Source organism: Lygodium microphyllum, chromosome 25 (genome assembly GCF_053477565.2).
Source record: "Lygodium microphyllum isolate KBCC chromosome 25, Lygodium_microphyllum_v1.1.10, whole genome shotgun sequence".
Taxonomy (NCBI): Eukaryota; Viridiplantae; Streptophyta; class Polypodiopsida; order Schizaeales; family Lygodiaceae; genus Lygodium; species Lygodium microphyllum.
In genome coordinates this window covers 30,461,820-30,489,610 of record NC_141159.1, presented here as the reverse complement: position 1 = coordinate 30,489,610, position 27,791 = coordinate 30,461,820, and the positions used below count along the sequence as shown (strand labels likewise).

The 27,791-nt window shown below is 44.5% G+C and overlaps 2 protein-coding genes across 2 annotated transcripts in view; both read right to left on the bottom strand.

The window, feature by feature from the left end:
• Nucleotides 1–27,791, bottom strand: part of LOC148014033 (uncharacterized) — a 134,160-nt gene that overhangs the window by 61,881 nt on the left and 44,488 nt on the right. Inside the window, exon 5 of the mRNA XM_087666364.1 lies at nt 25,956–25,993. Coding sequence (XP_087522490.1) covers nt 25,956–25,993 — 38 coding nt within the window. The remainder of the gene's footprint in view (nt 1–25,955; nt 25,994–27,791) is intronic.
• LOC148014034 (uncharacterized) lies at nt 873–2,269 on the bottom strand. The gene has a single exon (XM_087666998.1). It carries the CDS (start codon nt 2,258–2,260, stop codon nt 1,652–1,654), a length of 609 nt encoding a protein of 202 aa, XP_087523124.1. The 5' UTR covers nt 2,261–2,269; the 3' UTR covers nt 873–1,651.

The following is a 27,791-nucleotide window of genomic DNA, read 5'->3' as shown; positions in this document are numbered from 1 at the left end:
TGGTGGTGACACTAGGGAATTGGTGCTAATTAGTTAATTAATGCTGGTTTTGGGCTAATGAGTGCTCAAGTTCACTTGGGTGATAAATTGGCCTAGCCACTTTAATTGTTGGCCAGTCAGATTATTTTCTGAGCCATAAATAATTATTGAATTGATTTTGAGAATTAATCTTCTAAAATTTAATTTAACAATGCTGAAAATTGCTTTGGATGACTGTCACTTAGCAATGCAAGTGGGAAAAACGTTTTTTTGAGACTGGAAAGAGAGAGGCAAGGGGGATTTTGGGGGGGGGGGGGGGGGGGGAGGGGGGGATCTACATAAGGCCAATGTAACCTATGAGACAAAATCCAAAGTACATCCATATCTAATGTTATCCCGTTAGTAAGGTGAAGATAGCATTAAAATAAGTAAGTGACCTATGAAACAAAGCTAAGAATAACTTTACGATGGGACTATGCTAGAGTAGAACCATGTCTAGTGTTTCATAGTGACCTATGAAACAAAGCTAAGAATAACTTTACGATGGGTCCCTCTAGGTGAGCTGGCCTCCTGTCTCACAGTAGTGTTATGTGATGTGTCTGGAGCTTGAGGAAAAGCCTTAGACATCTCTGGTTCTTGTACTCCATGAGATGATGAAGAGATAAAAAAACCATCACGAAAGAGGCAATGGTACTGTCCTCATGTTAAGAAACCCTTCACCCGCAGTTTTGCATTTTGCGTTTAGGGTTTCACAGTGGACAATCCCAAAAAGGAGCCTGGCGCCTATGGTGGGCCACCACCATAGTTGTCAAGTACGAAAGGTACGATACGGTACGGTACGATAAAATACGGTACTAATTGGTACATTATGATTTGATAAGATACGGTACGATATTAGTACGGAAAAAAATTTAAGATGATTTTTTAAATAACAAAAATCATAAAACATTAAATGATAGATCATAGAATACATGTTTAAAGTGGAACTAGCCATTTCATTACAAAATAAGATGAATACATGAGGGTGACCATCGCGGTCGCATGGGCTATACAAAACATGAGATACAACTACAGTCTAGAGTCTAGTATATCTGATACAAAAAAAAAAAGAGATCTATGTCATATGAATCTATGATGAGGCATCACTATCATCATCATCATCATCATCAAAACCATCTGAGTGCTCATCAAGAGAGTACTCATTCTCACTAATGAGGTTACCATCATCATCAAATGATAGCTCCCTAGGTGGTAGCTGTGTAAGCAAGGGGGGGATGCCATCATAAGGCACAGGATGTGAGCTACTAGAGCCCCACCTTACATATGTCTGCAAGCCACTCGAACCACCTCTCCTCGATGATGGAGGGCGTCGAATGACCATGCCCCTGCTACCACCTACGCGAACTCCTCGCCCACGAGCACGCTAACTGTGAGTGTCACGAGTATCTGCTGCTATAAGCTCTCTGTAGAGCTCTGCAAAAATCATCTCCTCCTCGTCCACCTCCTTATGTATACTCGAAAGAGTGTCGCCCGTCAACTTAAATGTATCAACATTCACCTACACAATGTAGTGATGCACGTAAGATTGATCATTGTAAATGCTAAAGTCTAAATTGTAAAGAATAAAGTTTAAACTTCAAAGTTCAAAGTTTAAAAGTTAAAACAACAAATTTTAAATGTTATGGTTGTGTTTAAACTTTACCTGCTTTGGACTACCCATACTCATCATAGCCCTCGTCATGCGTAAGTTAGTGCCGCAATAGACTAGCTGCTCTAACTGTCGTATGCTAAGCCGATTACGAATCTTTGTGTGAATGAGAGAATAGGCACTCCAGTTTCTCTCACATGCACCCGAAGAGCAATCCTGGGCAAGGACCCTCATGGCTAAGGACTGAAGGGTCTTTAGTGCGTATCCAAAGTTTTGCCACCAAAATAAAGGCTTCACAAGTGACTCTCTCCTCCAACAAGTGGGAGAAGCAAAAGCCACATGCCCTCTCTGATCTGCATAGCATCCTAGCTCCTCTAGCACTGCATTGTGGTCATCCACAAGGATCACACGAGTTAAATAAAAGTGGTCTGAACGCAACTCTCTATCATCCATGACCGCCAGTGACTTGTAGGCCGGATGTACCAATGCGGCAAAACCATGGATGGGCTTATGCATCCATGCCCATCTTTTCTCTACTATCTCTAAAACATGTGCACGCTGTGTCTCTGTGATCACTGTACAAGCACGTGCCTCCACCAATGCCGCTCTAAAGAAGTGAACGAAAAGGTCCATGGTGGACCCTCACAATCACTCATACGTAACACACTATAAAAGGGAGTCACAACAATGACAATGGCACAGACTCTTTGCCAAAACTGCTCATTAAGGCACAAGCGTTGCATGGCTTTGGCCTCCTCTATCTCATACTCATCCCACTCATTCCATAGAGTGGACACCACTGTCTGGCGCAAGGCAGACCGCACCTCATAAAGACGCTCCAACAATAACCACATGTAAGCAAAGTGAGTTGAAGAAGGCTTCTTCAACTCCAGTGTGCTATGCTCACAATACATCGCAAGCACCTTTATCTTTACCGTGAAGAATGTGACGATGTAGCTTTGCGGACCACTCTCTTCATCCACTTGAGCTTCCCAATGTCCGCCACGAGCAAGTCCAAACAATGACTTGCACATGGAGTCCACACAATTGTAGGGAACTCGGCCTCAAGCAAATGGCCCATGCGCCGACAATTCAATGCATTGTCGGTAACAACTTGCACCACATTTGAGGGTCCCACCTACAACCACAATTTACAAATTACAAGTTATGTATAAATCAAATTTCAATTATGAATCGTGATATTATCATAATGAAAGAAAGTGAAACAAATTTAAAACGCAAATTGCAATGTATACCTCAATGATAGCTAGTCGAATGTGGCGGTAGATAAATACGCCCGTCGTTTTTCTCCCCCTCTTGCCGGTATCTACAACTCGCAAAAAGTAAGTGTCGAGTGGACATGAGACGAGTATATTGATGATGCCCAGTTTCTTGCGATCACTCCATCCGTCGGTGAGAATGGAGCAACCATATTTTATCCATGCGGCCCGAATAGGATCAAGGGCTCTATCCTCTCCTTCTCTTCATCAATCTTTCTCGTCCTCATGTCATTGTATGTGACACCGGTCCATCCTTCACATGGACCCACATTGGCAATGGCTTTTACCATCTTCTTCCATTGCTCTTGCTTTAGGACATTGAATGCAAGATTACATCAATCACTGTGTGTGCAATTTCAATGTCCGCAAGTCGTTGCCTTTCTCTAAGAAAGGCAACCGATCAATCCATATGACCGGGAGCTTGAGAGAGAGACGACTGTCTCTCCGGCATCTCATGAGCCTCCACTCTTTGTCTTGTACCAGAGCCGGATGCAGATGTGGAGCCCCCACCACCAATGGTAGAGACCTCTCCCACATCGGTTGAAGATACGCCCACATTGGATGCTTCCTCGTTAGTAGGCATAGGAGTTGGTGCTGATAAGCCACTTCCTCCCCTTGTGGATCCCCGTCTCATCTTGGGGAGAATCTCCTCCGCAATGTTTTGAGGGATCTCCTTGCATGGAGCAACTTGCCTCCCTATCTTGGAAAGATGTTGGAGAAGCCGAGTTGTACCACTTGTATAGCGCTTCCCGCAATACTTGCATGTCCAATGGTGGGAGTCGGACTTCTTTGTGAACCTCTCCACATGGATCGCATGCAAATTGAAGGCCTCGTGCTTCTCACGAGTCATGGTGCCGATGACGGATAAAGAGGCCCGAGAGAGAGAGAGAGAGAGAGAGAGATGCTTGAGTCTCGACTCTTGAAAGTTGAGAAAAAGACTTGAGAGGCCCGAGGGTTGGGGTAAAGTTGAAAGAGCAAGAGTGAGAGAGAGGGGATGAGAGATAAGAATGGCAAATGCTTTGATAGGGTGCGGGATAGAGGGGATGGGAGATGAGATTTGAGAATGGCAAATGCTTCGATAGGATGCGGGAAAGAGGAGATAGTAGGTGAGATTCGAGAATGACAAATCACACATCCATTCAAGAATTGAGCGACGAGATCCAAGAGAGGAAGATGAGAATGGTAAGTCACAAGTGCTTGCTGAATTGGTGTGGAAGCATGGAGGAGAGGAGCACCTTTTGTAGATGAGAGAAGGGTCAAAGTTCAAACAGTCAAAGAGGGGTCAACGGTCAAAGAGAGGGCTGCTAGCTAGAAGGAATCCAAAGAGGGTTGAGGAGGAGAGTGCATGGCTGGAAAAGGGGGTGGGGTGAGGTATCCAAGGCTTTCCACCCCCCAAAAAGTGCCACGCAAGCACGAGAGTAAAAGCGGGGGCACAAAGAACGCGGGACGCGGAATCTAGGAGGTGCAGGCGACGTGGCCAAAACAGGTGCAAAATCACATACGGATATGTACCGTACAAACTAGTCCGTACCACGTACGAAGGCAACTATGGCCACCACCCTAAACAATCGGCGCCCTCCCTCCAAGCGCCACCCTAGACAGTCTCTTGACTATTTATAGGCTACCTCTGTCACTCATTCTTTATGGTTGATTCATTCAATATGTCACCTCTTCTCTCCAATCTCTCCACTATACTCACACCCCTTCAGGAGCACATTGCGGTTCGTGGTTCGTGGCTGTCTTCATCATCTTCCTTGTGCTACGACACCCTTGTTCCCTTCTAGCACATTCACTCCATGATTAAGATCTGCATCATTCCATTCATCAAAGTTTCTTCTCTTCTCAGTGTTTTTCGAGTTCACTCTATGTTCCTCCCTGTAAACCCTACTTTCTCAAAGGTACATCGTCTTTTGACAAGGTATCAGAGCTGGATCTTCTCAAACAGTGGCAAAGATCCTCCATTCCAATGAAGGCAAAGACTGGTGGCAGGTTCGGCATCCACTTCTCTTCTTCTACTGCTGCATCAACATCCTAACTGGCGGCTGCTCCCTCTTGCATTTGCTATTTTCCAGCCTGCATTCAGGGTTGTTGCTGCCGCCTCCACCTCCTTGTTGTTGGTGGCTCCTCCCAGACTGTTGGCGGCTCCTCCCTGTTGTTGGCGGTTGTTCTCTCCTGCATGCGGTTCAACCAGAATGCTGACGGCTGTTCGCCACTACTGGCCGCTCCTCCTCGCTACTGATGGCGGCTCAACCAAACTGCTAGTGGCCCCTCCTTGCTGTGCTAGCAGCTCAACCACACTGCTGGCAGCTCCTCCCTACAACCGAGCAGATGTTCTTTCAACCCGGTGGCTGTTCTCTACAACCTGACTGCTCAGCTACAGACTGCTGGCGGCTCTTTTCTGCAACCTGGAGGCTTAGCCAAGTTAGTCTGTTGGCGGCTATTCTCTACAACCCGATAGCTCCACCATACTGTTGTACTCTGCATTTTTCTATTGGTTGCAACCTCTTACTACTGGTAGCATCCTCCTCCCACTAGCAGTTCACTTCCAGCCCTTTCACTATCCTCCCACCTCTTGAGGCGGACATTGCAGCTCGTGCTTTGCACTGCCGTCACACCCCTCGAGGCAGACATTGTGATTCATGGTTCGTAGCTAACCTCTTCTTTCTTCAGCAAGGCACACTCATTCCCATGAATTCTTTACCAACAGATGACCAATCTACTGGGTGCTCCTATTTTGGCATCAGCCGATATACCACCGATGCCTGCTAACTTCGACCTTTGCTCCCAACCCCCCTAAAGTATATGGGTCTCCCACCCGGCACTACCTTTGCCACCTCTCCTTTCTAGGCCACAGACATCCTTTTGCATCAGCTATCAGAATACTATGCTCAAGGCAATAAGAGGCACCCGATGCGCACTAAGTCCTTTCGAGCACATGGAGGATCGATTGGCACTATGACCTCCTAGAGATCGTCGCAATGCCAGCGGTAGTCTTCTCCCACCTATTTTTGGGTACAGTGGCTACCACAGCCCGTGGTTCTATAGTCCACTCCATCGAGAGACAATGATTTTTTGATACCATCTCCTCGTCAATCCGCTCCTTCGAGAGACAGTGGTTGCTTAACTCCTTCCTCTTCTTCGGCTTCCTGGTCCGCTCCATTGAGAAGCAGCAACTATTGCCCACTCATTGCTCAGTCTGAGTCCCAATCTGAGCCCTTGCCTACTTAGGTTCGAGAGACAACCTCTAGGAGTTTTTCACCACCCCAGATTCCTTCTTCGGCACGACCGGCGGCACTTGCTTCATCCTCAGACATTTCGAAGTCCATGATCCATGAGTTTTTGGATTCCCTCACCTCGTTGAGTCCTATACTTTGCCATGTTGAAATATCAGAGTTGCAGCATGAAAAGATGTGCACAAGAGGGAGAAGAAAGATCAAAGTACAAGAACAAGATCTTGCTTATTAAGTTACTCAAAGTACAACTCGGGTACTCTCTCATCTACTGAGAGTGACCCTTACGGCTGTTTATATGGCCTTTGAATGGCTAGGGTTAGGGTTTCTCTTGGCCTCCAGTCCATTCACACTCATCTACCCTTAGACCACTCTTGGATAGCGTGGGTTCACATGCCTATCTCTCAATACCCCCCACCCCCCCCCCCCTCAATGTCAGAGTGGCATGGGCGCAAAAAATGAAATGCCTTTATAAATCACGCTACAAGAACGCTTATAGGTAAAGGATTTATAGATTTAGAAGAGTCGATTATTGTGTACGTTTAAGACATAGTTGGCCTCCTATTCTTTTGGTGCTTCAGTGAAGCTGGGACATTTACTGGTGATGTGTCCTTTTTGTTTATATTTGTTGCACTTCATCTTGCTAGGATATTTTTTCAAGCAATTGCTTACAATATGTCCCTTTTATTATAGAAGGAAAATTTAGTGGAAACAATATGAACAAGGAGTTGGTCACGGGAGGCTGAGATAGATGTAACATGAGTGCTTACAAGTACTCATCTCACAGTTTATGCCTCGTTTGAGATGTGAAATGTCGGCCTTTTGATGAACTTAATGATATCTACCAAGTGTGTCTAGCTCTCAGATGGAGCTTCTAGATCTGCAATGAACTCCAAACAAGGTTAATCAATGATCAAAATCACTGTTAGTATCAACCAGGATGATTAAGGTTGAAATAAGAAAGCTTGAAGCCTTCTGGCTATGGCTGCCAGCAGCCAAAGACAAAGTTAGGATTTTGATCAATCTAGCTAGTAGAGAAGGAATTTTGCCAAGTGCACTTAGGTGGGGATAGCCCACCTGGGGGCTATCTAAGCTTCATGGTAGCCGCTGCTATTCTGCCCTTTATGATGAGCATGAACAGGTCAAATCTGCTCATGCGAAATCTGCACTTTTTTTTGTGTCTTTCAACAATGCCAATTCCTGGAGTGGACAATGTCGACGGTTTAGATGATGAGCAGCTGCACCCTGAGGTGGAGAAGAGATCCACAGCAGAAATTGTGAGCTGATATGCCCTCCTGTGGCCACACCAACTCCTCCAAGGCCTGCAGGTCCAGAACTAGCTATGGAGGTTGAGAGGATAAGATGAAAAATTGAACTTTTCTTGTGCACTTAGGCTAAGATGAAGTTAGAGGAAACTCAATGAATCAGAGATGGCTCTGATACCATGTTGAAATATTAGAGTTGCAACATAAAAAGATGTGCACAAAAGGGAGAAGAGAGCTCAAAGTATAAGAATAAGAGCTTGCTTATTAAGTTGCTCAAAGTATACCTCGGATACTCTCTCATCTACTAGGAGTAATCCCCTTAGGGCTGTTTATATAGCCTTTGGATGGCTAGGGTTAGGGTTTCCCCTGCCCTCTAGTCCATTCATACTTCTCTACCCTCATCCACCCTTGGATACAGTGGGTTCACATGTGAATCTCTCAGCATACTAGAGTATCCATCCTTCTACCTGTCTCCATTTGTACCCTATGAGAGAAGATACCAATTTGTCTGATAGTAGCCCGTATGTTGTGGGACAGATGGGTGTCCATGTTGTTGGTTGAGAGAGACAACATCTCAGCTTAGCTAGAAACAATGAACCAACAACATAGGGAGAGAGAGAGTGTGTGGCCATTGCTCGGCCATTGCTCAACACTTGATTGATTGCAAAGTGTATAACAAAGTACAAAGTACAACCCTTAGACTTGATTGATTGCAAAGTCACCAATAGTCCTGTGTGAGCATAGGCGTAAGTACAACCAAATAAACACCCCTAGAGTGATAAGTGATCAGGATACAAGGATCATCCACCAAAGGAGATCAAATTTAAAGCCTTGCGAAATGCTTCAAATTTATCACAAGGAAGAGCTTTGGTGAAGATGTCTGCCACATTGTTGTTGGTAGGACAGTCGACAAGGTTGATATCCCCTACATGTAGCCTCTCTCTGACAAAGTGATAATGTACCTCAACATGTTTCGTATGTATATAAAACACTGGGTTTTGTGCCACTGCAATGGTACTTTGATTGTCAATAAACAAAGGAGTAGGCTCTCTGATAGATACATCAAGAGCAGCCAACAAACATCTCAGCCATACAAATTCAATTGTAGTAGCGAAAGTTGCCTTGTATTCAGCTTCACAAGACGATGTGGCAACAATGGATTCTCTCTTGCTAAGCTAAGAAATGCAAGAAGAGCGAAGATAGAAACAATTTCCACTTGTAAAGTGACAAGAATCAAAATCTCCAACCCAATCGGAATCATTGTAAGCATGTAACTGTAGTGCCCCCCCTTGGCATAAAGCAATCCAAGAGTTCTAGTGCCTTGAAAGTAACCAAAAACATGTTTCATAGCTTGCCAGAGTGGCATGCGAGGGCTGGGCATATATCTGCTCAAGTCTGAAACTGCAAACTGAATATATGGCCTTGTGTTGCATAAATAAATGAGGCATCCAACTGCTGGAGCATATGTATAAATGTCAAACATATCACTGTCATCATGCAAGGACAGCTTAAGTCCAATCTCCATGGGTGTACTTACTAACTTGCAATCCTAGAATCCAAAATTCTCAAGGAGTTTAGCAATATATTTGAACTGTGTTAATCCAATACCTCTAATATCATGAATAAATTGAATGCCCAACCCCTCATAGTGGTCATATGGGATGTGGCAACAAATGTCTCCTCATAATCAATGTCTTTCTTTTGCGCATAGCCTTTTGCCACAAGCCTAGCCTTGTACTTATCAATGGATCCATCCGCTTTTCGTTTCAGCTTATAGACCCATTTAGTACCAATGGCTTTCTTTCCAAGAGGCAATCTAAATAAATCCCATGTTTGATTATTTATGATAGAATCATATTCAGCTTGCATTGCTGCCATCCAATACACACACTCTTGTGCATCCTCAAAAGAATCAGCTTATCATCATCAAGTGTGTTTGCTGCCATAACAAACTCCATAGCATTAGCATGATCATCTAGACGTATTTTTCTTCAAGTACAACCAACAAGAGGAGCATCAAATGACTATCTTATAAAGTCTGCAAGTACCATCTAGCTATATGTCTAGCCTCCTAATCATGTACATGCTCCTAATGAACCTCATGTTCAACATCTTGCTGAATATTCAAATCAGCCATAGGCTGAATTTCTGCATTATTTAATGGAGCAGCTGGCTAAACATTTTGTTCATTTAATGAAGCCCCAACTATATCATCAAAAGAAATAGGAAGCAACCCTTCAAACACATCATTTGCAACCTAATACGTGTCATAACCAGCAAGAGATAATTCTCATTTTTCATCAAAAATCATATCTCTACTGACAAAAACTTTCTTGGAAATAGGATCGTACAATTTGTACCCTTTGCTTTCACTACTATACCCCATAAATATGCACTTGACAGCCTTATTGTCCCACTTTTTTCTCAATACTTTGGGAAATGAGCACATGCAAGACATCCAAAAGTACGAAAGTGACCAACTAAAGGTTTATGGGGCTGTTCCAAGCCTCAAAAGGCGTTATATTTTTCAATGCCTTACTAGGGCACCTATTCAAAACGTGACAAGCACACATAACTGCTTCCATCCAAAATCCATGTGGCAATTTTTTAGCTTTCAACATGCATTTGACCATCTCCATGAGTGACCAATTCTTCCTTTATGCAACCCCATTCTGCTTTGGAGTATATGCAATAGTATATTGATGTGCAATGCCTTTTTGCTTCAAAATTTTATTTAGCAAGGAATACATATATTCTCCCCCTCAGTCCAAAATTGAGAGTCTTAATCTAATAGCCAGATAGATTTTCCACAAGTGCAATAAAAGCCAAAACTACATCATACACTGCTGACTTTTTAACCAATTAATAAACACAACAAAGATGTGTAAAGTCATCAATGAAGGTCACAAAGTAATAACATTCACCCAATGACTTTGTCTGCATGGGTCCACATACATCTAAATGCACAATCTACAACTTGGCCACAGCTTTAAAAGCAACATCACCACGAAAGGAAAACTAATGTCTTACCATAAAAGCTTATTCAGAAGCTACAACATCCACCCCACTCCTCTTCCTTGTTTGCTCTTCTTCTAGCAATAAGGTAACCCATTGAAGAAAAGTAAGTGGCTGCGTAGAAATCCACATTGTAAAATTCCATGCCGTATGAAAGGCCAAATAACAAGGTGACAAGGAGTTCAAAGTCATAGAGATTATCTGAGCATCAGAATAATACTCATCTACATTCATCCATTGCTCACACAAGTCCTGAATTTTATTAAGGTGATCTTACATAGCATCACCTTCTTCCATCTTCACATTTTCAAGCTCTTTCTTCAAAAAAGAAATGCAAGTATTATTTTTTCTGCTAAACATATCCTCAAGTATAAGCCATGCTACTCATGAAGTAGCAGCAGACCGAATACGCAGGATTATAGACCGCTAAACTGCCAATGCAATAAGTGATAATGTTTGGACATCGCTAGTGTCCCAAGCCTTCTGTGCAGTTGTTCTTTGGGATAGTAGCTGAACAGGAGCTTGCCTTTGACCACAACCTCCTTGTGGAAGAGTTGCAAGAGCCATATCACCAAGATGGACTTCTTCCCCATTAACATATTCCCAAAGATTTTTTGCAACAAGCACATTTTTCATCATGAAGGACCACAGAGAATAGTGTTGCCATCCAATCTATCCTCTTTTCATACATAAGTAAAGACATCACTTTGTCCTTGATTTTCCATGATAAATGTCACTCTTCCAAATGCATAAGAGCAATAACAAAGGACAGCCTGACCTCCAAATCTGCAAATTTCGAGAAATTACAGCAAATGCCAAGGTGTAATCAACTAAACCATGTCACACTAAACCACTATTGCCTCAATGTGCTAAGCAACACTAAAAGCACAAAACGCTGCCTGCGACAATAACAGTGCTCAACAGCACTAAAAGCACAAAAGCCCCAACAGTCCAATGTGCAAGATTACAGTCAATTTCAAACTAAAACTTCGATACATATACCAGTGTTTGCCAAAAATACAATAGCCCCAAAATTTGCTAACCCAAATGCCTGCAAATTTCTGCGATTTGTGCACTGAAGCACTTGCTGAGGCAGAAATTGACCTTGCCTTGCAAAAGCCCTTTGCTTTGGCTCTCATACTCTGAATAAAACAATAAAATATACATGTTGCAGCCGAAGACGAGCCAGAAGGATGCTGATATGGCAGCTGAAGACAAGCCAGACCAGATGTATGCTAACATGGCAGCTAGCAGAGCAGCTACTGTCGGGTGGAGCTGGCAGGACTGCTGGCAGCGACCTGCAAGACTGGTGGGCACGTGGCACATCTGGCGCAACACAGGGTAGCACATCTGGATGAGCCAGCAGACAAGGCGGGGTGCTGCTGTAGGAGCTAGCAGACAGGGCAAGGCGCAGCTGCAGGAGGTGGGCAGACTGCAAGCAACGCAGTTTGCAGGGTGGCAGCCGCTAGTGCCGGACAAGGGCAGCGACATGAGGTTGCTGCACCAGCTGGCAGGAGTGCACAGCTGGGAGCTGCGGACTTAAGAGCAGCCTCCAAATGGCTGCAGGTCACGAACGGGCTAGAGCTGGGGGGCGCAGCTAGTCTCGAACCTAGCTCTAACACCACTTGTTGGTTGAGAGAGACAGCAGCTCAGCTTAGTTGGAAAGAGTAATCAGAAGTAGAGATAGAGTGTGTGTGTGGTCACTACTCGGCACTTGATTGATTGCAAAGTGTGTAACAAAGTATAAAGTACAACCCTTAGACTTTAGGGTTGTATAAGTGCCTTAAAGAGCATTCACACACAAAAGTGTGTAATGTGTGGTAAGTGACCAAATTTTGTAACATAAATACACAAATGGAGAATAATTTGACCAGGGAAAAAAACCTCTCTTATAGAGAGTAAAACATGTCCCAATGTCCTACGTGCGGATCACCAACACTCCTGTGTGAGCGTTGGCGTAAGTAAAACCCAACACATGTATGTTGGCCAAATAATGAATCCATCAATAGGGAGTCACAAGAAGTGATTCCAATAGAACTCCATCCTTGATCCTACAGGGAGTGGTGGGTGGATCCATGTCCTCGTTATCTCAATCCTCAAGATATTAGCTTTGATCACCTGGTTCAGCTCTGATCAGCTAAGGGAAAGTGTAGGGATAGCAAGGCTCTGATTAAAAGGGGGAAGGATCAATATCCAAACCGTGTAGACTTATCCAGATAGTCATCTATGAAAATCAACTGTTCTTCTCACCCTTCTCTGCTACTAGTTGTCTAGATGAAGTTAATGCCAATCTGGAGTATATATGACATGGGAGATCCCATAATCTGTGCCAAAAGGTCATTGCCCTAAAGAGTGCCTCCACGATTGGAGGTGCTGCCCCCAGCTCTGCTTTGACAATCGGATGTGGGGTAGAGGGCTTACACCTAAGCATACATGCTATCACCATGATCATTGGCCATTCCATGCTATCCCAGCCATCATAATAATCTCTCTCTACTCCAATCTAATCAATGACTAGAATGAGACGCTTGTGGTACAATCTGTAGCCCCATACCTCTACTCCATGTAGTAACGTAGGTGTGACTATGGTGTCAAACAACCATAGTTTGGTGCGAGGCTCTTGGAACTGTATGTGAGCACATTGAGTCTTGAGTACCCCTAGTTCTACATAGCCTCGCTTCTATGGTGCAAGGCTAGTAATTGATATATCTCTATTTCTACTTTCGCCAAATAGTCTCGCTTTTTCTTTCACAAAAGGGGTTTGAAGAATGCCCTTTCTTGACAATGTGTCTGAGTGCCTAGCTCCACTTCTCTCTATAAGCTAGTCTCAGTAACTCTACACTCGTCATCATATCAATTATTTTGGGAAGTAGTAGAGAGTGTGAGCATATATTGTGGAAGGGTGTATGGGAATGCATATATGGCTGATCTATGTATAGTTTTTGCTAAGTCCCTTCTACATTCCTCCAACAATCTACTCAAGTCCAATGTATGTAAACTATTTTATAGAGGGCCACTATAGATGTGCTCTTAGATACCTTAAAGGTTTGGATATCTAGTATCAATGTTTGTGAGCCTATCAAGTAATCCACAATACTTGCTATTCTTTTTTATTCCAACATGTCAAAGTGTCAGATCCTAGCCATTGCGGCAGACCATTAAAGATAGCTAGTCTATGTGCACTTCTGAAAGTAAATAGATGTATCCCATAGGTACTCCCTTCTTTATCTTGGGCTCTCTTGCGCGTAGCCCTATTTCATCTATATCAATCTCTCCGAACATGGCATTATCATGCATATAAAGACTCTCTATCCATCTCCAGTGCATGCATTGAAATCTCCCACTAATAATATGTCCCCAATGCTAGTATATCTCCCAATATCCTTGTAAAGTACACCAAAGGGAGATCGATCTCATGTGGCATAGGTTGAGTTTACAAGAGGAAAGTAGCATATTGCAATGAATATATCCCCTAGTCTTCCTACATGTATTCTAATCCATAAGTATCATGTATCCTCCCTCTTCATTACCTACCCCATCCCTTTGAGATCTTCCCAATATAGTATGGCGGCGTCTCCAGAACCCCTAGTGCTTCTTGATTTTCTGGCTACTGGACAAAATTCCCCAATGTATCCCTATATGTATGGTAGTTGCCAACCTTTACATTAGTGTGTTTCTATGTACATGGTTATGTCCATGTTTTGAAACCTATCTTTAAAGTAACTAGCATCCAAGCGTAGGGCTCCATTACAATTCCATACTGACAGTCTAAGTGTTGCAGAGGCATCGTATCGTCATGCGGACCTTCTATCAATGATGATGGCCCATCCATTCCAATAGACATCCCATTTTCCCTCTTTGCAAGGCTCCAATAGTTTAGGCATGTGTTCTTTACAATGTGCCATCTATGCTAGGGTAAGATCCTCATCCAAATAAATCTTCTTACCTTTGAGGGCTCTCCTCCTAGAAAGCAAGCCTTTTTTTTTTCTCTCTATCCCAAAGTAAAGGATTAGAGCCTTGGACTTGGAGTCATCTTTTCCCACCCTCCAAGCACTAACTATAGGTACTTCTAAAACCCCAATCTTGTCTACAGATGTTTTAGCATCTTCTTGTGAACTACCCTCCTCCTCCCATCCTACTACCAGTACATGTAATACCCTAGCTCATCTCCTAGCCTCTTCTTGAAAAGTAGCTTTCATTACCTCAATCTTGTTCACTCATGTTCCCTTGTTCTTTTTTACTACTTCAATCCATGGGTTGGGCTCTTCTATTTGCTTCTATGTTGCCTTTGCTCATGGTTGTCAAGTACGAAAAGTACGGTGCAATACAGTATGATAAATTATGATACTAAATGGTACCTTCAGCTTTTTTAATGTACGGTACGATAAAAATACATTATTGTATCCTAAAAGAAACATAAAACCTAGTTCTTTTTTACCAAATAATGTAGAGAAATTTTTTGAATCTCAAATAACCTAGTCTCATGGGAGAGTCATATTAGTATAAGGAGCATTTAGCTCATCCCAAAGTGTGGTTCGAAAGAGAAAAGAAATATCCATTAAGTTGGTACCTTACGGTACTAATGCGTAAGGTACAATACCTAAAGTACGGTATAGTATAACCCTTTCATACGCGGTACTAGTGCAACTATGTCTTTGCCACTTCTACCTCTGAGTGGACCTCCCTTTCACATGCCATTTGTAGTTCAAAGCGAATCATAAGATGAATTTCTTCATACTTTCTTTCATTCATGGTGCATGAGGTCTTCCAAAGCCTATCAAATCCTGGGCAGATAGTCCAATCACAAACCCAATGGCCATAGGTCTTGTACCACGTGTTTTTGGTAGAGGTGTCGTACACTGCTTCCATGGATAGTTATGTCAATTCTTGATCAAATTCATCTTATATTCTTGTTCCATGGTTTCATGTTTACATTTGTCTACATAATCCATTCCCATAGTTAATTGTGATCACACACTGTCTCCAAACGACAAACCACATGCAGTCATAGATGGGGCCCTACCCATATGGTGAAGTTGCTCCATAACATCAGCCATCTTGGCCCCACTACGCCCCACCCATAGGATGTGACAAGCCCCATACCTCAATGTCTTCCCTTCAAAATGAACCGAGCAGCCCCTCCCCCCCAAAGGGGGCACAGCTGCATTGGCAGCAAGCGGCACCTTTCCTTGCCATGCTCAATTCTTACCACAAGAGTTTTATCAGTGCATACATGAGAGTTATATGTAGGTCATGGAGAGTTTCCACTTCCACTAGAGGCAAGGACCTACACGGTATGCAAGTCTTGAAATGGCAAGACTCACCTATTGGCCCCTTTGAATGGGCCGAACTACTCTTTCTTCCTCTAGACTTCCCACTTTGCTAGGTCAAAGGCTCAACTAGAGGAGGTCATACAAGACAAAGTGTCGAAGTAGGTTCCAAAATTCAAAATGTTGAAGCAATGGCCCAGCTGCATAATGGACATTAATTGGCACTCTCTTATCGAGTTTCTTACACGTAGTATCCTCATCCACACCACGCCACAATGACACCTAGCTATGGATGTGATCCAATGGTCACTAGCCCAAGCCACTCAATATTATAAAGTCTCAAGGCTCACTTGACAACAAGCCTCTATTAGAAAAGTCTAGAGCAATGGAAGCAAAAGACATTGGTAATATAAGCTGTAATGAACACAGTGAACAAAAGGAGAACAACAAGAACACAAGAACTCAAAGAGAATAGACTCGGAAATTGGAATTCATATACCAAGGCTCAAGAACAGTACAATGGCATGGGCAGTGAGTCACTAGCAGTGTGCACCACTCTTTCATCTCTCCACCTAGAAGCAATCATGCTGTAGGATGTGTATCTAATTAATGCTGAAATGAGTAATTGAGGAGGGGGACTGCCAATAAATAAGCAGAAAATAATGCCACATAAATGACAAGTCAGGCAGCCTAAAAGCAGGCACAAAAATACCAGCAACCAGTGAATAAAGAAAGTCTCTGGCATAAAAACAGAAATGCATACTCATATACAAACTGTGACAACCAAGAGATGTACTCTACTAACAGGCTCTTGGAGGTGCTCTTAGCGCTCAAGCAGCGAGCATCACCCCTCATCTACTAACAGGCAAACATGTGGGAGTGGAGCTCACCCTCTAAACTAGCCACCAAGTGTCGCTCTCTGTCACCCACTTCGACATGCTCTCCATCTTTGACCGTGCTGAAGCAGGAGCCTGTTCGGAGTGAAACAAAGTTGCGCCCTTCCAACCACTCTCTTCCGGCTATACATTGATGAGATATCAGACGGCTATACATTGATGAGATATCAGACTTTTGATATATGGGGAGGAGATGGACCTAGCCTTGGGGGAGTACTGATACCTCTATTGCTATATATTGATGATATTGTGATTATCTCAGACACCCAAAGGGGTTGCAGTGCCACCTAGATGCCTGAATGCCTTTTGCCAACGAAGAGACCTCACAGTGAACCTTGGAAGGCCAAGCTTGTGCTGTTTAAGACCTTCACCTAGTGGATCAAACAATCAGTGACTCACTTTACACATAGTGGAGAGACAAGGGAGCAGGTCCAGATATGCATCTCTCTAGGGATTACCTTTGCAGGGTCGAGATTCACTACGAGGAGAGCAATTGAGGATAGATTGACCCGAGGCTATGCAATATTAGGAGCCATGAAGAACCAATACACACATATACAATAGGAAACCCAGACAAAACTTTGGCTCTTTGACACATTAATTACACCACCACTCTTATATTGAGCTCCTATTTGGGGATCAAGGCTCTACCATAGGAGGAGAGCTACAATAGAGCAATCAGTACTAAATGGAGGGAAGTTTTATGATGCATGGGAGCTGATGAAGAAGGCCCCTAGTGATGATGATCTCTCGAATGATCAGGATTAACTCTTCAATGTCACATGAGATAGGCAAACCAAAGATTAGCACCAACTATTTGATGCCGAGGGCTTTTCCAAACAATGATTTTTATGTGTGGGCTTTCAAGCCTTCCGAGACAGAGATCACACTGCACAGTGACACTAAGTGCTAGTGCACTCAAACAGACACACGGTTGCAGCTACATGGGCTACATAAGGATTACCTTCCACCTCTTGAGTACAATTGGGATTCCCTTTTCTTAGATCTCAATCGAGAGGAGCTCAACAAGATTATCTCAAGGGACATTATTCAGCTACGTACAGCCAGGACTTGGTTGACACCTACCCAAGATCTCGAGACAAAGATGGCTTTCTGCCGAAAGCATCTTCTACATGTATCCCCTGATGGTTTTGTGATCTAACTGAGATACATGGACATACACCTGTCCCATGAACTAGTGTGCCATTGGTCAGCTTTGCATATCCTTGCGCCAAGTTACAGATAGAGACCGATCATTATGGAGCAAATTCTCTTCCCCCAGAAGTCCGGATCTGCCAGCTTTGCCAACCTGACTTGGAGATTGAGCAGCACTACATATACAAGTTCTCAATGTACTACGCGATCAAAGGGCACTTCTAGTGTCTATTCTGAGAGGGATTCCAACCACTATCCAGGTTGACTTCCCAACTCAATGTTGCCTATGACTCTTCCTATTGGAGCTGCACTAACATAGATATCACCCCTTACAATCCTAAGGGAGATACATTGGGGATTCACAATGATAGTGCACCCTTACTAACTATTTCAGAGGTGCAACTACTGATACTTCAGATCATACTCCAGATGAACTCATGGTTCCACCACAAGGAGCTATGTTAGATAGAGCCACTAAGAAATGCAGAGCACACCGCCAGTCCACACCCTTGCTCCAGGCACAATTGGAGGATACAGATGATACAAGCATGTCATCAAGCAACTCTAGCTCGACGCTTCACCTTATCCATGTCCAATAGACCATAAGAGATATCTTGGGATGATATTAATCCCCATTCAAATTGTATTAGATCCCTAGTGTTTTTTAATATTTTGAATTTTCAATTATTTGTTGTTACCTGGCTAGATGTTTGCTTTGAGACCAGGTTTCTTATTCTACTTGGGAGACATGACAGTTACCTGAACTTCTAATGAATCTATTTTTGTCTCATAGAACAATTTGGCCTCTTGTGGATGTTAATACAACTCACTTTATTTTTCCCTGTAATACACTCTCTCTTTTTTTTTTTTCGTAAAAGGTAATTGTATTAATTACGAAAAAAGTACAAGATTACATGATTACACGAGTACAAGAGACACGAGGGCCATAGGCCAACGTGTGGGAAATCCCCGGACTAGTATACTAAAAAGGCTACACCAATCACGGCAAGGACCCAGAGGCAATTGCCAAATGCCAGGAATGCAAATCCTCCCGGGGGAGCAAGTCAGAGTGCCTGATGAGATCTAGCTGCCAATGCAAGAGCCCTTTAAGCCTTGCAATATGTCGCGGTACATTAGAGGCCGAATCAAAGAGAAAAGCATTTCGGGTGGTCCAAATGTGCCAGCATCCCCAGTATCTGAAAAAGGGAAATAAGATCTTCATATGTAACGGTGGCGGCGTGGGATACTTTGGGCGCACAAAAACCCAATCGAAAGGAGTCAGTGAGGACCCCACCACTGTGCGCCAGATTTGGGACAAGAGAGACCAGATATTCTTGGCGAGCGGGCAAGAAAAAAAACGATGTCGGGCCGATTCCGCCGTAGTGGTGCAGAAGAAAGAATTGCCATTCGAGATTCGACGCTTGGAAAGGGCGGAGGCAAGAGGAAGACCACCAATCATTACCCGCCACAGAAAGACCTTGCATTTGAAAGGTGCCCTATTCTACCATCCCTCCATCAGCGTTACCTGCCACCATGACCGTGATTTCTGCAGGCCCCAAACAGTATTAGCTTTCACACCCAGCCATTGGTGATCTTTAATAAGAAGATGATACACTGCCCTGGCTATGGATCGCCCTTGGCAGGACTAGGATCTTGCAGGCCGGTTGACTCTAGAAAAGGCCTCTACTAAACATCTAATGCCTTACGAATGTTGTCCCTGTCCGCCTGCAAAATCATAAAGGAGTCATCAGCCAAAGATTGGCTAATGAAGTGCTGCCCCAAAGGAAGAGATAACCCTGCCAGCTGGGCAGAAGCCGCCATGGAGGATAACATTGAAAGGACCGGGTGAGTCGCCAGGGCAAAGAAGAGAGGGCTCAAAGGGCAACCCTATCTGACCGAGCGTGCAAGGACAAATGGCTCTGTAACCCCACCATTAAGCATAACTCTTGAAGAAGCCTCAGTACTAATGGTGTAGATCAATCGGGACATCCGGATACCAAAGCCCATGGCACACATAAGATCTGCAAGGAAAGACCAGTCCACACAATCAAACGCCTTTTCCAGGTCCAATTGAATCAAGACCACTTGCTGATTGGAGTGCCGCGCATAGTCAATAGCCATTTGCACATTTAAGATATTATGCAAAATGTTGCGGCCCTTAATGAAACCATACTGGAGAGGGTGCACAATAGCTGGAAGGTGCTTGTGAAGCCTGTTTGCCAGCACTTTGGAAAAGATTTTATACATCGCGCCCATCAACGAAATTGGTCTCCAGTGTTGCAGCTTTGACGGCGAAGGGACCTTGGGAATCAGTTTGATAAGGCCTTCTTTCCATGAAGAAGGCATGACCCCTGTTTCCCAAACCTACTGAAACATGACCACCAATGGCTTTACCAACTGTGTGGCTGAGTGCTCAAAAAATTCATTAGTGAGACCATCCCAACCAGGACTTTTATCCTTAGGCAGGTGCAACAAGACATCCATAACCTCCTCTTCGCAAATATCCGCCTCCAAAGTGGCTTGCATATCAAATGGAACCTGCTGGTGGACCAGATGGTAGAAGACCGAGCGGGCATGCGTAACCTGGCTAGACGGCAAGGAAGAAGAACCAAAAAGATCCATAAAATAATTTCTGCACATATTGATAATGGTCTGCGGATCAGTGACCATGCGACCTTCCGAATCTTGGAGTCCAGTCATATTTTCGCGAGCCGGAGAAGCATGCAAGGCGCGAAAGAACTTATGAGACTGGCAAGCACTATCTTGCAAAGTGTCAGTCAAGTTTTGCAGCTTGGCCTGCTGATAAGATTTCAAGCTAAATACTTGAATAAGATGGGCCAAACGCCGCTCCAGGGACAGCAGAAAATCATCATCTGGGGAGTCCAGGAGCAAGGAACGGACCAAGGCCAATAAGTCCTCTGCTGCATGTCGACGACGGCGACAAAGAGAGGCATTATGAATCCCATATTGCCGAGCAACCCACTGCACATTAGAGAGCAGGCGTGCGAACGAAGCCAAGCCCTCAGAGGCGAAGTCCAATAAGAACCTCTCAATCAATTGCTGCATATAACCCTGAAAAATGGGATGCTTCAAATAAGAGGAATTGAAGCGTAAAGGGAGCTTATTCAGCAACTGCATAAAAGGTGCAATGGATTGTGCCCGCATCTCAAGCTGGAGGGGGAAATGATCCGACAACGCATATTGCTGCAAGACCTTCATCTCCAGCATCTCGGGAAGAAAATCATCCCCCTGCATGATATACATTCTGTCCAATCGCGACCAAGTGGTTGCATATTGTGCGGAATGAAAAGTGAAACCTGAAACAGAAGGGTGAAGCCACGACCAAAGATCTTGCTTAAGTACGTGCAAAGCAAAGGAGTTCCACACCCGGCTTTCTGGCGTATCCATGACCGAATGCCCTGAGGTGGACTGAGAAGAGTCCACACACATATTGAAATCTCCCATCAAAAACCCCCTGCGGCCAAGTGCCATAGAGCCCTGCAAAGTCGACCATAGATCCCGTCGGGATGCGGGATCATTCGGAGCATAGAGTCCCAGCAACCATAAAATCTCTCCTTCAAATAAGACTTCGATTACCAGAAATCGGCCCTGCACATCATTTTTAACAAGAACACGCTGGTATTTCTCATGGACAATCAGCAGCACGCCCGAGTAGTGCTTAGCAGGTGTCCCTGCATAAAACAGACGAAATCCATGGCAATCCACAACTTTTCCTGCCTCACCGTGGCTTTTGTGCTCCACTGCACACAATACATCCCACTGGTTCTCATACAGGACAGACCACATGGTATGTTGCTTATGGCGAGAGCAAATGCCTCGCACATTCCACGTGGCAATCTTCATATATTTTCAAAAAAGGAAGTCAGGAACGAGGCGCCTGTTGCCTCGATTGCACCTTTTCCGCGAGGGCATCTAGGACACCCTCATCCAGAAAATCAGCCAATACTGCAAACGAATTCGGGCGACCTGCTTTAGAGGTAGAAGGGAAATCCACTGCCTTGGGAGTAGGGCGGGGATAACGCCTATCCCAAGGTGTAATCACATTACCTTTTGCATCAAATGCCAGCTTAGCAGGTGGGCCCTTGGGGCCCTCTGAATAGACTTTCCTTGAAGACGGATGACGGGGGGCGAACGGGGCCATAGTACGTGCATCCTGCTGTGAGGTGACCATGTCTTTCCTGCGCGTATACGTGCGCACGGAATCCAGAGAAGCATGAGGCCCAGGATCTGCCAGGCCTGCGTCCAACTTTTTACCTTTTTTTTGTCGTGCCTCAATCCAGTCAGTGTTAGGAGAATCCAAACCCCGGACCTGTTGTTTGCCTTTATTCATGATAGTAGGTGGCTGAAGGGTCTCCTGTGCCGGGGCATCGAGCACCATGTCATCTTTGGGCTGCACAACCTGCACCTCCTTAGAAGACGGTTGCCGTTCCGGGCATTCGGCCACAAAATGCCCTAATTTACCACATGAAAAGCAGTGTCCGGCAAAATTGCCCCATTTCAGGCGAAAATGCAAAGGATGCATGCCTGAACAATTGAGGCGAAGCCACGCAGGCCTTTTCCTAGCCGTATCCCATAGCATGCATAAACGGTTTCGGTTCATAGCCCTGAGGCTCGGGGGAACCAGCACTGTGCCCACAACCGCCAGCGCGTCCTTCAACAATGGCCAGTATACCGCTGGACAGTTTTCCACTTCCACCCACACCGGGCATTCTCGTTGAAGCAGACGCTGGAAGTCAGCCATAGGGCGCCATGGTACCACATGGACTAAGCGGCGATTAAAGAATAGTGGCAACTTGGACAGGAGCTCGACTCGATGCGATTCCGATTTCAACAGCACCTCATAAAAGCCGCGAGGTCCAAGGAAGATCTCCTCAACACACTCCCCTTGCAGTAAATGGTGCATCCATTGGCGAATATGTGAGAGCACTGGGATCCTGCCGGTGAAAAAAAGTATAACTGCACGGTCATAAAACACCGAGAAGGACCGCAAGATTGATTTTGGGTCCACCGTGGCTTCCAGCACATCATCCGCAGCCGCAGCAGAGAAAGTTTCATTATTATGCTGGACATAATCGCCAAGCAGAGTATTGGCAAAGTCCAGCAGATGTTCCCAGTCGATTTCCTGCGAATCCACATGTTCAGAGGCAACCTGCGCATAGGAACGGTCCTGCGGACCCATTGGCTCGTCTGAAGTATGCTTGGAGCGTTTGCCTGCACGCAGCAGTTCAAAACCCGGAGGCGGCTCCTCCGTGCATGGCACCATATCCTCCAGCTCCTCTGTATCGGAATCAGGGCCAAGGGCTGCCACTGTCCGGTCGAGAAACTCCATATCCAGGCCAGCCATACTGCTGTCTTCTCGCTTTCGCTCACTCCCTCACTCTCTCTCTTTCGCTCTCTGTGCAAGTCCCGGAGGGCGCTCTCGCTCTCTTTCTTTCTTCTCTCTCTCTCTTCCTCTCTCGCTCTCTCTCTCTGTACAAGAGCAGATCAGATCTCGGAGCTGAGCAGGGTTGCAGTCACGTGCTGCCAGGTTAGGGTTCCCTTTTCTCTGTCACGGCACCGCAAGATGCAGAGGGCAGGCACCCGCGGACAGCGGACGAAGAGCAGAGGGCGGACAGGACAACTGACGAAGGGGCTGAACTCACTCGCTCGCTCGACTCCTCTCTGTCGAGCTCTGTCTCGCTCACGGGCACGCGCAGAGGTATCCACGCGAAGACGCGTACCTGCAGACGCAGACGAGCAGAGGCCGACGGCGACTGACATAACGCGGGCAGACGACGGGGGCTCAGGCGACGGAGGCGCAGACGACGGGGGCTCTGACAGGCAACGGGGGCCCAGGCGACGGGGGCTCAGGGGCTCAGGCGACGGGGCACAGACGAACAGGGCCTGCAGGCGAGGGCGACGGGGCGCAGGCGAAGGCAATGGCGAACAGGTAAGAGGGTCGCGAACAGCGAACCGGGTCCCGCAGGCGAGGGCGAACGGGGGCACAGGCGATGGCGAACAGGGTCCTGCAGGCGATGGCGAGCCGCGAACAGGGTCCCGCAGGCGATGGCGATGGCGACAGGGAGGTCGCGACGGTCAACCAGTCGGCAGGGCAGGGCACGCAGTCGGCGCCATTTTCTCTCTCTCTCTCTCTCTCTCTCCTCTCTCTCTCTCTCTAATACACACTCTCTCTCTCTCTCCTCTCTCTCTCTCTCTCTCTCTCTCTCTCTCTCTCTCTCTCTCTCTCTCTCTCTCTCTCTCTAACATGAAAGCATTTCACATTATTTCATCTATTGGCTTGACCTCTGCCTCTATGTGCTAGGGCGTTTGTTTGCAGCATTGTCACTTACAAAACGCAGGTTTGCTGATTGATCTTGGACCCTCTGCAAATTCTTCACCTACTCCTTTGATTCCTTGCATGCCTTGGATGATGACCTATATCTACTCTCTCTTTTATCCTCCATGGCACAACTAGTAAACCTTCTAGCTCTACCTTGGATGTTTACTGGACTATAGCAGAATGCATAGCAAATGCTAAACCATGCACAAATTCTTGTCTCCTCTGCTTCTTTCTATATTTCTAGTTGGCAAGTAGCTTCCTCATAAATATTCGGATCCTTAAGCTCCACACACACTCTCTCTCAGCTCTGGCTACAATAAAGAGACGAGCTTGACTTTCTTCGAGAAACTGATCTAAGCTTGTTGAAATTCCCTAGTTATCTCTGTCTACTTCTCCTCGAACCTGGAAATAGAATTTCGAATATCCTCATTTCCTTCTTGATAAAGTTTTTCAAGCATCCTCCAAAGAACTTCTAGACTTTTGCTTGGTGCAAACATGTTTACAAACTCTCTTCTCACTTTTGCCCACTTATTCCTTTCATTGGGAGTCAACCCTTTTCACAAAAGTCTAGCTGCAACTTCCCATCATCATCCTCAATTTGTTTGCATTTGTATCCTAGCCACTCCCATAAGCATTCCAGCCAATCTTCCTCAGGAACTAATCGCATCTTCACTTTGCTTGCCACAAAAGGTTGATAGCCTAATCCGCCATGACTTGAGCCTGTTTGCAAACGATCTCACTATCTCACCAAGAATAACACTCTAAAACCACAACGCTCCCATTTATTTCATTTCTCGCATTGAATTAGGCTTTGACACATTTGGCATGGTAGAAACGTTTTTGTTTTACTAGAGTTCTAGATTTATAGTCATATCAGTCACATGATGTGGCTGCTCCGTGGTTTGAGGTTATTCGCACAACTAACATCCACTATCTGTTTTCTTATATCCGCTATCAATGAAAGATGGTCCAGGATGCTTTCAGTGTTCAAAATGGGACTTCAACAAGTTCCTTTTCTGCTAGTAACTATGGGACTTCTATAGTTGTCCTTTAAGCTATGCAAAAATATACTAATGTCTACTAGACACCAGATTGGCCTATCAGACAAATCACTATACAAAAAGTCCATCTGGAGTATCATGCAATAACTGAAAGAAACTAAACTAGGCAACTTTGTCCCATGTCATATCTCGATCTAGCATGCAGGAAGAGCCCAATCATGATGGGTAATGATTAATCTACTGGTAACTTTATCCAATCAGTGAGATGGGATGTAACATATCATGAATGAGGGCTGTCATATCTTGTCATTTTCCCTCTAAACTCTTCTCCCCAGCTCTATGATGTCATAAAATTCGCTTATTTCAGCTGATGCACATGTGAGATGTCATAAAATTCGTTTATTTGAGCTGATGTCACCTCACACGTGCATCATTGCTATTCATCATCATTCTCCATTGCTTACCTTTTATCATCTTTCCAGGATTGTAAAATGCTTTCATATTTTGCATATTTTTACATCCTGAATCTAGCTATGTTCATCAAAAATTAATGTTTCACTCATGCTATAACACAATAATCAAACCCCTTACAGTACCAAGTACCAACAAGGACTAGATTATGTACACAAATTCAAGAAACAATTGAGCTATCTACACATTTCAATGGGAAGTCATCAAAGTTGCCTCTACCTACACAAGAACCACACTTCACTTCCTTTGAAGAAGGTACAAAGATCTTTGTTTCTGTATCCTTTTCAATTCTAACCTTTGTTTTTAATCTGTACATAAAAACCAAGCACAGCTTAAATATATGGATGCCAATTAACGGAGATAACAAATCAAGTATAAACTGTAAATCAAGGATTGCACACTTACCCTTTCCCAGTCAGAAAGCGCAAAAGCGGCACATCAACCTGGAAGATACATCACATTGGAAAATTGTATCTGATTAGCAGGTAGATCATTCCAACAACTGATATGAGTTGAAGCAGACAGATACTTCACTTTACACGAGTGACATAAAAGCAGTTATAAGGTGTTAGCCTTAGTTTACTAATGTTATCTTATCTTAGTAAGAACAATGTTGACAAACACACTAACGGCAAACCTTAAACAGGAATTAGAGTGCAGTTTAATAGTGCCCAGCAGTGTGAGGAGGTCCATAAAATCATCCCCCTGGACCTTCACACAGTCATAGCATGAAAGGATTTCCCCACCTTAGGAGATGGGTGATAGTGTGACAATCACAGATATCCTCTAGGTCTCGATAAGAATTTGACACTTCTTATTGAAGATTGACAATTTTTTTAGAAGATGCTGACGAGATTGTTCATTAATCTTGATAGCTGGTTTAGGGTTACAGGCCAATCTTTTGGCGGTTGGACTCGTTAATCACTTTACAGTTTCCCTGGTAGTATTGGACATACATGATACCAGTGTGGATTTCAAAAAGATTTTGGGATGTCCATATATCTGATAGGGTCGTTGTTGAGATGGCAAGCTCAACACATGCGGACATTGATGACACCAAAAGAAGCATGAAAACAAGGCACAAAAATGTCCATACATACATAATATTTTCATCTTTTGTAAAGGGAATAATATTTACATTGTTGCAAAATCACTAAAATACACCTTACATGAGGGGGGGGCCACATCCACATCCATCATAAATAAATGGTATACACAAAAGTGTACGTGCATGCATTTGCAAAAGGTTAGAAAGAATTGAAATGTAAAGGCTAAAGCCTTACGAATACAAATGTATCAAAAAAATCAAAGAAATAATTAAAAAATATGAAGGGTTGTGTGCCTTTTGGGGAAAAGGTGGGGTGGAGTGCACAGTTGATTATGTGCCTCTTTCTCTCCTTTCTTCCAAGATACACACATTCTCCTTTTGGATGGTGCCAATCTTTAGCAAAAGATGAACAAGGATGAGAAGAGAGATTTCTTCCAAGATAAGATTCAACAGTCATTGATGGCCTCTGCCTTTATCTTAGAGATCAAGGTGGGCTGTTGGAAAATGTCCACAAGGTCATAATCTAAGATACTTCTCTATTTCAATTGTACCTCCACACCCCTCATCTCTCCCGTGTAAAGATGTAGTCCCAAGTTCTGTGAAGAGGGCAAAAGGGATGACTTGTTGCAATTAGGAAAAGGTTCAGACGATTTGAGAGTTTGAGGGCTACTACCTTACACTATCTATACAAAATTAATAGATGGAAGGAATCTGTTAATTGCAGTGATAGGTGTAGACATTGCTAAAGGGACTGATTGCAATGGATTACAATAAAATAAGAGCCTACAGTTGGATGTGACCAAACTATCGGTGGGTTGTAGTTATGGTGAGCCAAAGCAGATGAAAGGTGGGGCGAGGCTTCACAGGAGCAGGTTGAGCCCCTCAAAGCAACGGGAGTGTGAACACACACACACACACACACACACACACACACACACACACACACAGAGGCCATCAGTCAAATCTTTGAAGTTGCGTTATCAATAGAGCGAGTCATGTACCGCGTCGAAGCCTTGACCTTCAACATCCACGCGGATACCTCGAAGCCATCATCCGTGGCTATTGATCAGATGAGGAGGATGCACAAGGCTAGAAGCAAGAGAACGAAGGTGAGAGGAAGAAGAAGGGAGATCTTGCTCTATAAATGTACAAGTAAGAATTTTTGTGCTAACATTTCCTTTTTACAAGGTCTT